The 15,227-nt window shown below is 37.8% G+C and overlaps 1 protein-coding gene across 1 annotated transcript; it reads right to left on the bottom strand.

Annotated features, from left to right (window-relative positions):
- Window positions 1-8,671: 8,671 nt before the first annotated feature.
- Window positions 8,672-14,183, bottom strand: LOC141608700 (uncharacterized). Its single transcript, XM_074428044.1, has 3 exons — window positions 13,500-14,183; window positions 11,477-13,000; window positions 8,672-9,319 (listed from the first exon to the last, which is right to left on the bottom strand). Exons 1-3 carry the CDS (start codon window positions 14,181-14,183, stop codon window positions 8,672-8,674), a joined length of 2,856 nt encoding a protein of 951 aa, XP_074284145.1.
- Window positions 14,184-15,227: the final 1,044 nt, after the last annotated feature.

The following is a 15,227-nucleotide window of genomic DNA, read 5'->3' as shown; positions in this document are numbered from 1 at the left end:
ATAGGTTGTGTAATGCCTCATCAATGATGATCATGTATATTGGTAATTGTCTAATTGAATGGGAACGTTGTAGTACTATGTTTAATATACTCCGTATGCACTAGTCGTAGTATATAGTAGTACTAATTATATATAGTAGTACTAATTAATGCTCCATATAGTGGGTTACACACCATCATAGTATATGTTATTTTATTGTCATCATAATATGAATTAGTAGTTTAATAATTGACTAATCTTAGCGTAATACAATTAAATTAATAAAAGCGATACTTGGGGGATTTAGACTATATTCGTTATTGTATGCACATCGTAGTAATTATAAAATGTTAAATAATTATTGTAGGCTCAGAGTTCGTTGAGGAGCGATTTTAGTTGATTGCTTATCTCTTTGTTGCGGAGTATTCACTTGTCAGGTAGGATAACGATTCTACTGAACCTATTAATTGTGTATCTTCTTATTTAATTGGATGTTGTGTTAATTGAATTGAACTATTTGGATAATTGGATTATACATATCTTGTATATTGTGATTGGAAGAAGTTGTATTGGATATTCTTGAGACGGTGTGGTAGGTAGCCATTATTGTTGCTACAGTTGGTTTGATAATGAGTTGGATATCAGGTTTAGCCTGGCTGAGGTAGACATCATGGTAAGAGCCTTCGGGTGATGTTATATAAACTTACTGGCTGAGGTAGACATCATGGTAAGAGCCTTCGGGTGATGTATTATAAACTTACTGGCAGACACCGTTTAATACCCTCGTGGTGGTGTATTGGGAGAAAAGTTGATTTGGCGTTGGTGTTCGAATCTTTGTACTATTTATATTTATATTATCTGTCTTGAGATTGTTATCCTACTCAACCTCGTGGTTGACAGTGTATTCGTGAACACCTGTGATGAACCATAATGGGGAGCAGATTTGACAGGTACTAAAGATTAGCTGACTTGGGAGCATTGGGATGTGAGCTCGAATTGGACAATAGTTGTTGTCTAGATCACTTAGTTGCCTTATACAACTTTATTTATGTAATTTCCACTATTTATGTAATTTCCGCTGCGTAGTAAATTGTAATGTTAAGGTTTATATTTAATCGGTTGGCAATGTAATAAAACCATTATTTCAGTTAAAGTTATTAAAGTACTTTGGTTTGTTTTAATTTGTATCATTTACCTCGGGCAACCGAGATGGTAACAGTCCTATTTATTGGGAATGTCTTGCTAAAGGCTCCTAAATAAATGGGGGTGTTACAAAGTGGTATCAGAGCAAAACGATCCTCAGGCCTAACCAATGAATATAAAAATGAATTAGGATGTGTCTAATAAAATGAACCCGGGTAGAAACTGTTAGGAGCCCTTTTTTTTGGTTTAGGATGAGAAGGTACCCTCACTCCAAACCCCGGCCCTTCCAGTTTTGAACCGGTTACCTTGAGAGATATTGAAGAGTGGGGTAAATTTAAAATGAATGTTGTTTATTTTCTTAGGAGCCATTGTGCCTTGGATGTGGATTGTTTCATTGCTGACCAAGGTTACGAGATGTAACCTTGATTTTAAGGAGAGTTGGATGGATGAAATAAGGATTTGACGTTGAATTTTTTTTTGATCATAAGCATGAAGTAAATGTGATCGATATTATTGATTATGTGACTGGATGTTATAGTAGTATCATGTCTAGCGATATGCGGTTATGTGAATCCCGAAGCTATGTTATTTACAATATATTATGAAATTATTAAAACTTGTGAGATGAATGCTTTAGAGTAGATACTAGTCGTGTGGGAAAGTTTATTGAATAAGTTGTGTTGATATAGGAGTAGGAGGGTGTTAATGACGGCTTGTGACATAGTAAAAAGGAACTTAGAGCTGAACTTTATTCCGCCAGATTTTACCCCTATTTGATTTAGTTGTCATTTCACCTCCGTTTATCGTCTAAGGTTGAAATTTTTATGAGTAATAACCCAGTGAGTTAGCTTACCCATGTCGTTAGTCTCATGTTTAAAGGTTTTACGATTTGGGAAAAATAAATAATTTAGTGGACAGTGGTCATAATATTCCTGCACAGTTATGTTTTCGACAAACAATTTTGTAAAATTTCTCATTTAATATGTGCTTAATATTTTTGATTAATTCCAACTCCACTGTTTAAAAGATTCACATATGTTTTTAAATTGATAAGCCATGTTGCAAGGTGAATTTTTGACAATTAATAGTGATTTTTACAACTTGACTAAAGTGTTTTACAAATTGCTGATCAATTTCTGTTCGACCCACTGAATTGTAAGAATCTTTATAAAATGATTATTCGAGATTTGGACTTTATCCTTTTTCTCATGCTTTGAAAATTCCTTATATTCTCTGAAAAGTATAAAAACTCAACGTAAAATATAACGGTTATTTAATGGTGATTTTTTTTAAAAGTTACAGCTCGACTTTGATTTCCGAAAACGCGAGTTTTATCAAAAATTTAATATAAATATTTTATCAATTCTTAACCTATGATAGTTGGAATGTGAGAGTGATGATAGGAGGGCCTAAAGAGGGGTGAGAAAGGATAGAATTGACCAAACCTTGTTTTGTAAGTATAGGATATTTAAAAATGTTAAGCAATCTTTCCTCGGGTAGAAACTTATGTTGTCTTGTTTATTTTTATAGAACCATGCCGCCAAAGAGATCTGCACCTACACCCTCTACCATGTCCAAAGAGGAGATTGACCGTTTGATATCAATGAATGAGGCTTTGACTGTGGCACTGAAGGCTAAGGGATCAGTTCAGGATCCAGCAAAGATGAGTGCTAATATTGCAAGACATAACCCGACGAAGTATGACGGATTAGGTGAACCATCTTTACTAGGAGATTGGCATAGGGAGTTCGACAACCTTTTTGAGTTACTGGGTTGTCCTGCGGAGCTACGGGTAGACCAAGCTGCTTACTATTTGAGGGGAAAAGCGGGTTTGTGGTGGAGTCGTAATAAGGAGGTCTTAAGGGAAGCTTGGAGGGAGAGTGATGAACCTTTTATCACTTGGAAGGGTTTTAAGGAGACTATGAGAGCCGTATTTGTGCCAGAACATATTAGGAGTAAGATGAGAGCTGAATTTGATTCTTTTAGGATGACTGATGAGATGACGGTAGAGACTTATTATAACAGGTTTATGGAATTATCAGAATATGTAGCTGACTTGAATTTTAGTGATGAGATGTTGGCACTCAGATTTGAAAAGGGATTAACAACTACTATTAAGAAGAGACTTGCAGCTGGTCAGCCAAGTACCATGGATGATGTTTATCAACGAGCTGGGCACGCAGAGAGGATTGCCGATATGTTAAAGGAAGAGAAGAGGGAGAAGAAGGAAAAGAAGGGGAAGGGCGAGAAGAGGAAGGTAGAAATTACAACTGAGAGTGCAGGAGGCAGTAAGAAACAGAGTGTGGGTCAAACTCAATCATATTTTTTGAGTGGAGGGTTGTCTAGTGGAGCTAGTAATGTGAATTGTTTCAGGTGTGGGAAGCTGGGGCATAGGAGGTTTGAGTGTAGGGTAAATTTGGAGAGGCAAGGGAGTGGTGTTGGAAATGGGAATCAGAATGGGGGTTACTATACTCCTATGTCAGGTTATGGGAGTAATCAGAAGACCGGGAGTCGGAGCAATCAGGTGAATTTTAATAACAGCTACAATCAGAGCTACAATAATAGGCAAGACAAAGGAGTTGATCAGAGTAAGGGTGGAAAGACATTTGGAACAGCTAGCACCGTACAAGGGGTTGGGAAGAAGAGTAACTAGTGTTATTAGGAGGAGTAAAGTCTTATCCTTTATATAAGTATTAAGTTGTTAGTAGTTTTAATAAAGTAACAGTAGTTCTGAAACTTCGGGACGAAGTTTATTTTTAGGGAGGTAGAATGTGACAACTCATGTTTTAAGTTTATTTTGTGACACATTTTCGTGTTTTGAGTTAATTTTGTGATACATTTTGATAAGTTTGATATAGTTTGACAATATTAAAATGGTTAAATTGTGTTCAGGTGGTAATGAGTAAAATGGTGGTTTATTAAGACTTTTTGTAGCACTTCTAGCTTTTGGGTGAACTTCGGGACGAAGTTCATTTTAAGGGGGGAAGACTGTAATACCCCGTATTTTTGATAACGTTATTGAAAGCATTACTTGGAAAGATAGGATATGATATATAAGAATATGATAAGTAGTTGGTAGCGTAATGGTAAAACACAAAGTCAATGACAATAATAATAGGACTGCGTATAGATAAATATATACAAAAGTAACAAGTATAAATTATATTATATATACATATTTATTATTTATGTTATAATAGTCATATAACAATAGAATACTAGTTAACCTATTATAGTTGTACTAGTCCCCAATTCCCATAAAAAAAAAACCCTCATTAGGAAAGAAGTGCGCAGACGGCGAGATGCAACTACGAGAAGCACAATCGTCGACTTAAATCCGTTGCACAACCATCTCGTGATTTGTTTCCATCACCCTTCCTCCTCTAATTAAGCAAGGTACGATGTTGGTACATTGGTAGATTTTCGTTGTATATATATTAACGTGTTGATATTGTTGTATGCCGGGTTTGAGGTAGGTTGGTTGTGGTTCACTAGGGTCAGTTACGGGGTGTTGGGAACGGGTTTTTAGAGTCGTTGTGGTGGTTCTTGGGCAATCATTAGTGGCGAAAGCGAGCAGTACCCATTCTGTTTTGAGCGGTTTCGACGGGGTTTCGGTGAGACCGTATGCGTCTTATGGCTCGAGTCAATGTACGCCCTCTTAACCATGGGTTAGTTTGATTACGGGGATCGCTTTAGTGATAGTTCCGGGCTGTTTCGATGTCGTTGCGGTGTCACATATTTTACCATGTTTAAGACGTGTATCCTTATAACGGTGTTTGGGCAGGTCCGGTGGATCGTGGTCAGGTGTGTGTGCAATCGTGAGGAGTTGGGGGTGATTGTCGGGTTGGAGCTTTAGTGAGTCTATCAATGGAGTCTGTGGGGTAGCAAATCGTAGTGGTTGCGGTTGTATAGGTTGTGTAATGCCTCATCAATGATGATCATGTATATTGGTAATTGTCTAATTGAATGGGAACGTTGTAGTACTATGTTTAATATACTCCGTATGCACTAGTCGTAGTATATAGTAGTACTAATTATATATAGTAGTACTAATTAATGCTCCATATAGTGGGTTACACACCATCATAGTATATGTTATTTTATTGTCATCATAATATGAATTAGTAGTTTAATAATTGACTAATCTTAGCGTAATACAATTAAATTAATAAAAGCGATACTTGGGGGATTTAGACTATATTCGTTATTGTATGCACATCGTAGTAATTATAAAATGTTAAATAATTATTGTAGGCTCAGAGTTCGTTGAGGAGCGATTTTAGTTGATTGCTTATCTCTTTGTTGCGGAGTATTCACTTGTCAGGTAGGATAACGATTCTACTGAACCTATTAATTGTGTATCTTCTTATTTAATTGGATGTTGTGTTAATTGAATTGAACTATTTGGATAATTGGATTATACATATCTTGTATATTGTGATTGGAAGAAGTTGTATTGGATATTCTTGAGACGGTGTGGTAGGTAGCCATTATTGTTGCTACAGTTGGTTTGATAATGAGTTGGATATCAGGTTTAGCCTGGCTGAGGTAGACATCATGGTAAGAGCCTTCGGGTGATGTTATATAAACTTACTGGCTGAGGTAGACATCATGGTAAGAGCCTTCGGGTGATGTATTATAAACTTACTGGCAGACACCGTTTAATACCCTCGTGGTGGTGTATTGGGAGAAAAGTTGATTTGGCGTTGGTGTTCGAATCTTTGTACTATTTATATTTATATTATCTGTCTTGAGATTGTTATCCTACTCAACCTCGTGGTTGACAGTGTATTCGTGAACACCTGTGATGAACCATAATGGGGAGCAGATTTGACAGGTACTAAAGATTAGCTGACTTGGGAGCATTGGGATGTGAGCTCGAATTGGACAATAGTTGTTGTCTAGATCACTTAGTTGCCTTATACAACTTTATTTATGTAATTTCCACTATTTATGTAATTTCCGCTGCGTAGTAAATTGTAATGTTAAGGTTTATATTTAATCGGTTGGCAATGTAATAAAACCATTATTTCAGTTAAAGTTATTAAAGTACTTTGGTTTGTTTTAATTTGTATCATTTACCTCGGGCAACCGAGATGGTAACAGTCCTATTTATTGGGAATGTCTTGCTAAAGGCTCCTAAATAAATGGGGGTGTTACAAATACAGTATTTGCATCAACAACCGTAGGATCTATATCTTCTCTTGACAATCTGATATTCTCTTCAGGTTCCACATGCCGATAATACATTATAAGGTCATTATTAGGTTCTGCAGTTTCAATGTCATAATCAAATATGTCTCTTGGAACCTTAGTCATGACATATTGCAATCCATCTACGATTGGATCTGCCACATAAAATACTTGATGCACTTGGGATGGCATGACAAACGGATCATCCACTGAACAGTATTTGTTCACATTAACACAAGTAATCCCATATTCATCTTTCTCCACTTGATACCACTCACAACGAAACAACACAAGAGTAAACTTAGACCAATAGTTCAGCTCAATTATTTCTAGAATTGCGCCATAATAGGTAACATCCCCATCAACAGGATTTTTGTCTTTAGAGCTAGCAAAACTTGAAGTTAAAGCAGAGAGGGTTACACCACTATTTTGTGTTTTGCATCTGACATCGCGTGATTTGGTATAGAACTCATAGCCATTTGCATAATAACCCTTGAACCTTTTGGCTGTAGGACTAGGTCCTTTAGCAAGCCAAAATATTTGTTCAGAGACACCGTTTTGGCTCGCCTTTTCTTTCAACCAGTTTGGGAAATCATGACCGTGATTACATGCACGTTTCCATTTGCTTTTCCTACTCTGACAGTTTACGAAAGCTTCATGTTCTCTACACAAAGCAGTGAAACAATAAATTCAGAAATTAAAGAAGTAAACGTAATTAAAAATCTATAAGGTCAAAAAAGTTTTGAAAACTGGTTTTCTTACTTTGAACTGGTTGCAGGTCGTTCCTTATGACATTCATAAGGTTTATAAGTGGCAGCTAGGTGATTATGTTAAAGTGTGCAGTTTGTGGTAAAAACGTAATTATAAAAATTAATGCTTATGATATAATGTTAGTAATCAAATTATATGATAAAGTTACTTACTTTATGCACTGAGCAACTTCTTGACTATCTGAATTGAATAAGGCGTAGCGATGCGCCTGCGCAGCTAATTTGGTGTTCAGAGTGAACAGCCGTCCATTTCTTTGCTTCTTTCCTCCCAAAGGATGACCACAATTACCAAATATTGTAGTGTCAAGTTCCTCTGTTTCATTAGCTGACATGTCACATGTGGTTTTGTCATATCTTGTGTTGCCTCCGTCCACGTACCGAGAGCAAAAGTTCATGCATTCCTCAATCAAATAACCTTCTGCAATAGATCCTTCTGGACGACCTCTATTGCGCACATATGATTTCAATTTACATAAATATCTTTCAATGAAAAACATCCCTCTCCCTTGCACAGACCCCGTGCCTAATTTCCTCTACTAGGTGAATGGGCAGATGTACCATGATGTCGAAGAAGCTTGGGAGAAATATTTTTTCTAAGTCACATAATATTTGGATGATTTCAGATTCTAAGAAATCAAGTTCTTGTGGATTTAGCACTTTACTGTACAGTTTTCGGAAATAATTTCCTAATCTAATCAAAGGAAGCGCCACATGCTTGGGAAGGCACCTTCTCACAGCAACTTGAAGCAAGTAATGTAACATGATATGAGCATCATGACTTTTATATCCTGAAACTTTCCTTTGCGCTAAATTCACACATCGCGAAATATTAGAGCCGAAACCATAAGGAAGTTTTGCTCCTTTCAAAGCACGACAGAATATATCCTTTTCTTTTGTAGACATTGAATAACATGCCTTTGGGAAGAAGACATGTCTCTGGTCTTGTGATAGTTGAGGATGTAGGTCATGTTTGATACCCATATCTAATAGATCAAAGCGAGCATTGGGGTGATCCTTACTTTTACCAGAAATATCCAATAAAGTTCCCAGTACATTGTCAAAAACATTTTTTTCAATGTGCATCACGTCCAGGTTATGTCGACATTTATTGTGTTTCCAAAGAAGGCAATTCAAAAATATAGACTTCTTCTTCCATGGGGAGTCACTTTTGTTCTTTTGCTTCTCTTTCTTCCCAAAAGAAATCACAAATTCAGACAACTCATCTAAGATATGAAATCCTGTTAGGGGTCTGGGACGGGTTCTTAGTTCTACTTTACCATTAAAAGACTTCTTATCACGTCGCAATGGATCATTAACATCTAAAAATCTGCGACCACCCATATAACGCATTTTTTTTGCTATGTTTCAGATATAAGGACTCTGTTTCATGGTTACAACTTGGACAAGCAAACTTCCCTTTTGTTTTCCATCCCGATAACATTGAATTCCCAGGAAAGTCACTAATTGTCCATGTCAAAGCAGCATGTAACTTAAATGTTTCATTCCTAAATTTATCATATGTTTCAAGCCCTACATTCCATAAGTCTTTTAATTCCTCAATCAAAGGCTGTAAGTATACGTCAATATTATTCCCAGGACCCTCGGGACCGGGAATGAGCAGTGATAGCATAAAATTTTCCGGTTTCATGAACATCCAAGGTGGCAAATTGTAATTGACCAACACAACGAGCCATGTACTGTGAGATACACTCATAGTTCGAAATGGATTGAACCCATCGAAGCCACCCTAACCTTACATTTCTAGGTTCATTAGCAAATAAAGGGAATAGAGAATCAAAGTCCTTCCAAGCTAACCCGTCTGCAGGGTGTCTTAGATACCCATCTTTTGGACGTTTATCGGCATGCCTTGTCATAGCTTCTGCAGTTTCTGAATTCATATATACTCTTTGTAGTCTAGGTTCTAGTGGAAAATGCCATAAGACCTTTGCAGGTATACGGCGACTATTCAAAGTCTTTGAAGTCTTATTAGATGAATTTGCTTCGCATTTATTCCATTTCGAGGCATGACATTTATAACACTCTTCAGCATTTTCAAACTCTTTCCAATATAGCATACAATCGTTAGGACACGCACATATTTTTTTATAATCAAGACCCAAATCCCTCACAATTTTCTTAGCTTGGTGAAGTTTCCTAATTTTAGCTTCCGGGACCATGTCTCTTAGTAATTGGAGGAGATCATTGAATGCCACATTACTAATTCCATGAAGTGTCTTGTACAAAAATAGTCGAATGACAAAAGACAGTTTTGAAAATTTCTTACAGCCCGGGAATAATTCTTGTTGACCCTCTTCTAGCAACTTATAAAACTTTTTAGCTTCATCATTGGGACCATTTTGTACGTTAGTGTCACCTCAAGAAACAACTTCTAAATCTATCGTCTAACAATGTATTGGTATTGTCATTGAAATTTTCTTCTTCATCAAGGGTTTCAACTATGGTTTCAGTTGATAAATGATCCTCTCCATGAAAAGTCCAAACATAATAATCCTCAACAAAACCAAATGCTTTTAAATGATCATACACCTCATGTCTTCGTAACCAATATCGGTTTATACACCTCTTACATGGACATCTTATTTGACTCCCATGAGCAGCCTTAGAAAATGACACATTCAAGAACTCAATGACTCCATTTTCAAACTCGTGCAAACGTCTAGCTATAAACATCCAACTTCTATCATTCTCTCATCCTCGAATTCTGAATTAAATAAGCACAAATTATAAATTTAACAATGTAATTACTCGACAAAGTTGATCTGAATTGAAACAGACTCATTCCTACTTTAATTTTAATCTGGTGATATCGGGAATCCGTAAAAATGATAAAACAAGTAGTTTATTAGAATAGGCTAGTTTATTAGAATAGGGTAATTTTAAATTTGGTTGTTGAAACTGTACTAGACTCAACTTGCATTGTTATTATTAGTTGGGTGTAATTGTATCGGGAAAGTCTCTGCCAAGACTACGATGCCAAGTATCGGAAACACCGATCTGACCTCAAACATTAAATACCTGCAAAAAAAAAAAAAATATTCTAGATAAAGAAGTCGATTTAATTAACTATTTGATCGCCTTGCGTTTATTAATTATTTTTGTTCTCATGGGTCAGTTTGATCCGATTAATTGTAAAATTTCACCGCCAAATACATGATTCTATTTTATAGCCTTTTCCTTTGTCAATGAAATTTTCATTGCAGAGAGGTCATTGTTTGGCTCGATCTATTTGTCTCACTTTGTAAGTTGGAGTTTGAATGAAACACTTTCGTGGGGATTTCTAGTTCATTTTATGGATATTTGTCTCTATTTGAAGGAACTCGACATGCAGTCATGTACTTTCATTTGTCGTGATTAGTTTCAATTTTTGTTCATCTTTCAAACTCATGCTATGTGCTCGTGTACAAAGTACGACGTTAATATTTCGCTCCCTGATTAGTTTCAATTTTTGTTCATCTTTCAAACTTATTCTAATAACCTACCCTATTCTAATAAACTACCCTAAATAACTCAACAAAGAACAACATCAATCATATCAACAACAACAGCATCAATCATATCAAGATTGAAATTCAATAAAAACACAAAATTAACAGGAATGAAAATAGTTAATTAGATGCAGAAAACAATAATAGTCGACAGCAACAGTTCAATACTCATACACAAAATTTGAACAATATCGAAAAAATAACTTAAAAATGATAAAAACAATTGAAATAGGAGTATCATACCTTTCGACAAATCCCAATCAGAAAATGACTTCAATCCAAATAATATGACTTCACCGGGTTTCGACAGAATCCAATCAAAGTTGAGATTGAGTGAAGAAGAGAGGCTGGAATTGAACGAATGAATGAGAAAGGAAAAGAGACGGTGGAATGAATAAAGAAGCGCGCCCTTGTCAGATTGAATGAATGAATGAATTGAGGCGCTTGTCAGATTGAATGAATGAATGAATTGAGGCGGTGATGGATAACTGTTATTGAATGAATGAATGTGTTGGCGCCGCAAAATGTGTTTTTTAATTTTTCATTTTTCATTTCACAGCAAAATGTGTTTTTTAATTTTTCATTTTTCATTTCACAATACTTAAGCGGTAAAACCAACAAGTTAAAAAAATTTTAGGTTATATATTACTTATGTGACAAAAGTGTTGCTCAAGTGTTGCTACAAAATGCAACATTTGTATAAGACCGTTGCATTTACGGTAATACATTGCAACACTTATATTAAAGTGTTGCCCTATGTAAGTAAAAGCAACATTTATAAATTAAGCGTTGCTTAATTAACTGAAAATTGCAACACAAACCGTAAGTGTTGCACACAAAATGTTGAATTAGGTCTATTTTTGTAGTAGTGTTAATTTTATTGACCCAGCGACACCCGAGAGCTTTCTTATTAGGAGGCAATTCGGTAAGCTCCCAAGTGTCATTGGACTCAAGTGCAGCGATCTCTTCCTTCATAGCTTTACACCACCCATCATCTTGTATGGCAACTTTGAAGGAATGTGGTTCGACACCCGTAGTAATGGCAGCTAGAAAAGTCTTATGACGAGTAGAAAATCTATTGCAATTGACAAAATTAGCTAAAGCATGAGACGTACCTGAGGGAGATGTTGGAGAGTCGGGTGAGGCGAGTGTGGATGAACTGTTTATAGTGCCAAGAACATAGCCTTGCAATCTAGAATTTGGAAACTTCAATCGATGACCACGACCAATATTTTCAGACGGAGCAGTGTCAGCCGCAGGACCCGTATCAGTCTCGGGTGTCGTGTCAAGGGGCTGTTCAGTGGGAGTGATAGTTTCAGCGGTAGCAGAAGTGTCGGGCACAGCAGCAGAGGGAACGGAGTGTTCGATTTCGGGTGGGTCGTCATGGGAAAGAATTGGGTCAGCAGAAGCAATACTAGGAGTGTCACCCGTATCATCAAATTGATGAAATAATTCCTCATGAAAGATAACGTCACGAGAAATAAAAATAGACCCGGTTTCAATATCAAGTACTTTCCATCCTTTTTTATTGTGAGGGTACCCGAGAAAAATGCACTTCCGACTCCGTGGTTCAAATTTATCCCCCCGAGATTGTTGATTATAAGTATAACAAATACACCCAAAAATTCTCATATTTTGATAAGACGGAGACACACCAAATAAAATCTCATACGGCGTTTTATGACCAAGGAGTTTGGAGGGAGTGCGATTAATAAGATAGGCAGCAGTAAGAACGCACTCACCCCAAAATTTCTTCGGAAGTTGTCCCTGAAAAAGCAAGGCTCGGGCCACATTAAGAATGTGACGATGCTTACGTTCAACACGCCCGTTTTGCTGGGGCGTGCCAACGCAAGATGTTTGAAATTGTATTCCCTGCTGTAAAAAATAATCCGCCATAAAATTAAATTCCGTGCCATTGTCACTCCGCACCACCTTGACCTGTTTCGAGAACTGTGTGTGTACCATAGATAAAAATTGTATAAACACACTAGTAACTTCTGTCTTAGCAAGTAAGAGATAAACCCAAACCGATCGAGAACAATCGTCCACAATCGTAAGAAAGTATTTAGCACCACAAGTAGAAGGAGTCCGATACGGCCCCCAAAGATCACAATGGATCAAACTAAAAATATCCGACGCAATATTCTCACTTAAATTAAAACTTGCACGAGTTTGTTTTGCTCGGTGACACACATCACACACCAAGTTTTTATTAACTGAAAAAGAATGAGCTAAAGGTAAAAATTGAACCACATTGCCTCCCGGATGACCAAGTCGACGATGCCAAAGCTCAAAAGACCCCGTCGTAGCCAATGTATGCACGGCTGCATCTGTACCATCCGCTGAAGACAAAATAAACAGTCCATCCCGAAGCTCACCAACTCCAATCATCTTCCTCAAGGAACGGTCCTGTATAAGACAACGGTCTTTAGTAAATTGCAACATATAATCATAGTTGGCCGTTAATTGAGAAACAGAAATTAAATGACAAGTCAAATGAGGAACAAATAAAACCCGACGCAAGGTAATAGAACCGTTAATTTTCACGGTCCCCATTTGATAGGCCATTATCCGCTTCCCATTCGGTAAACCCACAGCACGAGGCGGTATCACCATGCTATCCGTAAATAAAGAGAGGTCACCTGTTACATGGTTAGAAGCGCCAGTATCTATTATCCAAGAGACACACGTACCCGATAACCGATCGGAAGGAATATTTTGGAGAGCATTGGCATGAACCGTACCACCCGAGCCCGAGCCTACACCAGAACCCGAACCCGTGCCCGTGCTGGTACTTCCCGACTTCCTGCTGCGACGCAATTCAGCCAAAGTACGAGGCCGACTGCCCCCACCAGTCCGGAAAGTTTTGGCTTTTAATAAAACAACAATTGATATCGTGACCATAAACCTCACAATGAGAACAGTAAAGTTTACGACATTCGGCTTTCTCTTTTTCTCGCACCTTCTTCAATTCATCAGGGGTACGGGAAGAAGAGCCAGGAGTCGCATAGGCAACGATATCACTAACATCAGGGGATGTCTCGTCCAAAAGCAAGCGCTCGGCTTGAAGTGTGGCGTGATAACCTCGATTAAGGGAGGGCAAGGGGACTAGTTGAAACTGTTGATTACGAAGTGTGCCATACAAACTACGGTCTAAGCCCATAAAAAATTGATGAAGGCGTTCATTATCAAGACGCTTAACGGCTTTACCGGCGATATCACAAGTACATTTACCACATTCACAAGCAAACGGAGGTTCATGAATAGAAAGCGCATCCCAAAGTGATTTTAATTTACCATAATACTCGGTAACAGACATACCTTTCTTTTGCCGACATTCACCGAGTTCGGTTTTTAAAGAATGAATCGACGTACCATCGACAACGGCGAAACGCTCCTCCAAATCGCTCCACATAGCAGTCGCGTCCTCCACGTATGGCACACTCTCCAGAACAGTCGTATCAATGGTTGCCCGAAACCAAGATACGATGGTACAATGAACAACTTCCCATTGCCCTAAAAGAAAATCGTCAGTTGGTTTTTTAATTGAGCCGTCACAGAAGCCAAACTTTCGACGCGATTTTAAAGCCATCCGCATCGAACAACTCCAATTATCATAATTGCGATGGTTCAACAAAATAGTCGATAATTTGAGGCTAGGGAGATCACCCGAGCCAAGATAAAATGGTGAAAGGGGATCGATTTTTTGAACGGAAGTTTCCGTATGTGTAGCATCTCGACCAGTCATGGCAAGGAGAAGAAAAAAAAAACGATTATTTTGAAGGTTTTAGGGTTTTAAACAAGTGTAGATACCTCATTTCTGCACCTCCCGCAAACCACCCGGTGATGATTGGGCCGCATGTTTGATACGCGGAACGATTTGTGACAGCTCGTAAGATTATCGTCAAGTGATTGCTCAAATATTAATGTCTACCTCTTAGTTGTCATCTAGGTGTCATTACGGTCGTTTTGGCAGTAATTAGAGTTCATTTGGAGTATGGGTCAAAAAACCGTCTTCATTTCCTAAAACCGTCAAATCCCGAGTCGAAGCCATGTGCTTGTCTACCTAAGGTTAGGATGTCATAAAATGTCATGATTATATCTCATTTTGAGTCTCATATCACTTCATTAGGCTAAACCAAAAGTTTACATTACAAAGTGTGCATTTCATTTAGTTAAAATGATAACCCGAACTTTAGGCCCACTTTTCGAGGTGATAACAACTTTGTTGGGTTTGACCTATTTCACATAAAGTTCTAGATCTCTTTCTTAGCTTTCCAACGCCACCGAAATCACCTTATTCCGAGTCTTGTAGAGAAAGTTATGCCTAAAACACGACAGGCTGTCAAACGCGTTTTCTACGCGCAGAGGAACCTACCCGGGAAAGGACGCAGCAAGTGCTGCGCCTCTTCCAAGGGACGCAGCACCTGCTGCGCCTTTTCCCAGGGCTTTCTTTTTGTCCAAGTTTCCGTGTTTAACTTAAGTCGGTTGTTTCCGGATCTTTCCCTCCGTATCCTAGTCTTACCATAATTCCGTCGTGTGATTAGTATAAATAGGAGCCTTCGTTCCTCATATTTCACACGCGAGTGTCCGCCCTTCTCTTCTCCCTCTGCATTCTAGACTTTGTTCTTACTTA

The sequence above is a fragment of the Silene latifolia genome, chromosome 10 (assembly GCF_048544455.1).
Source record: "Silene latifolia isolate original U9 population chromosome 10, ASM4854445v1, whole genome shotgun sequence".
Taxonomy (NCBI): Eukaryota; Viridiplantae; Streptophyta; class Magnoliopsida; order Caryophyllales; family Caryophyllaceae; genus Silene; species Silene latifolia.
Note: the sequence above shows the minus strand (reverse complement) of the source record. Positions and strands in the feature narration are given on the sequence as shown.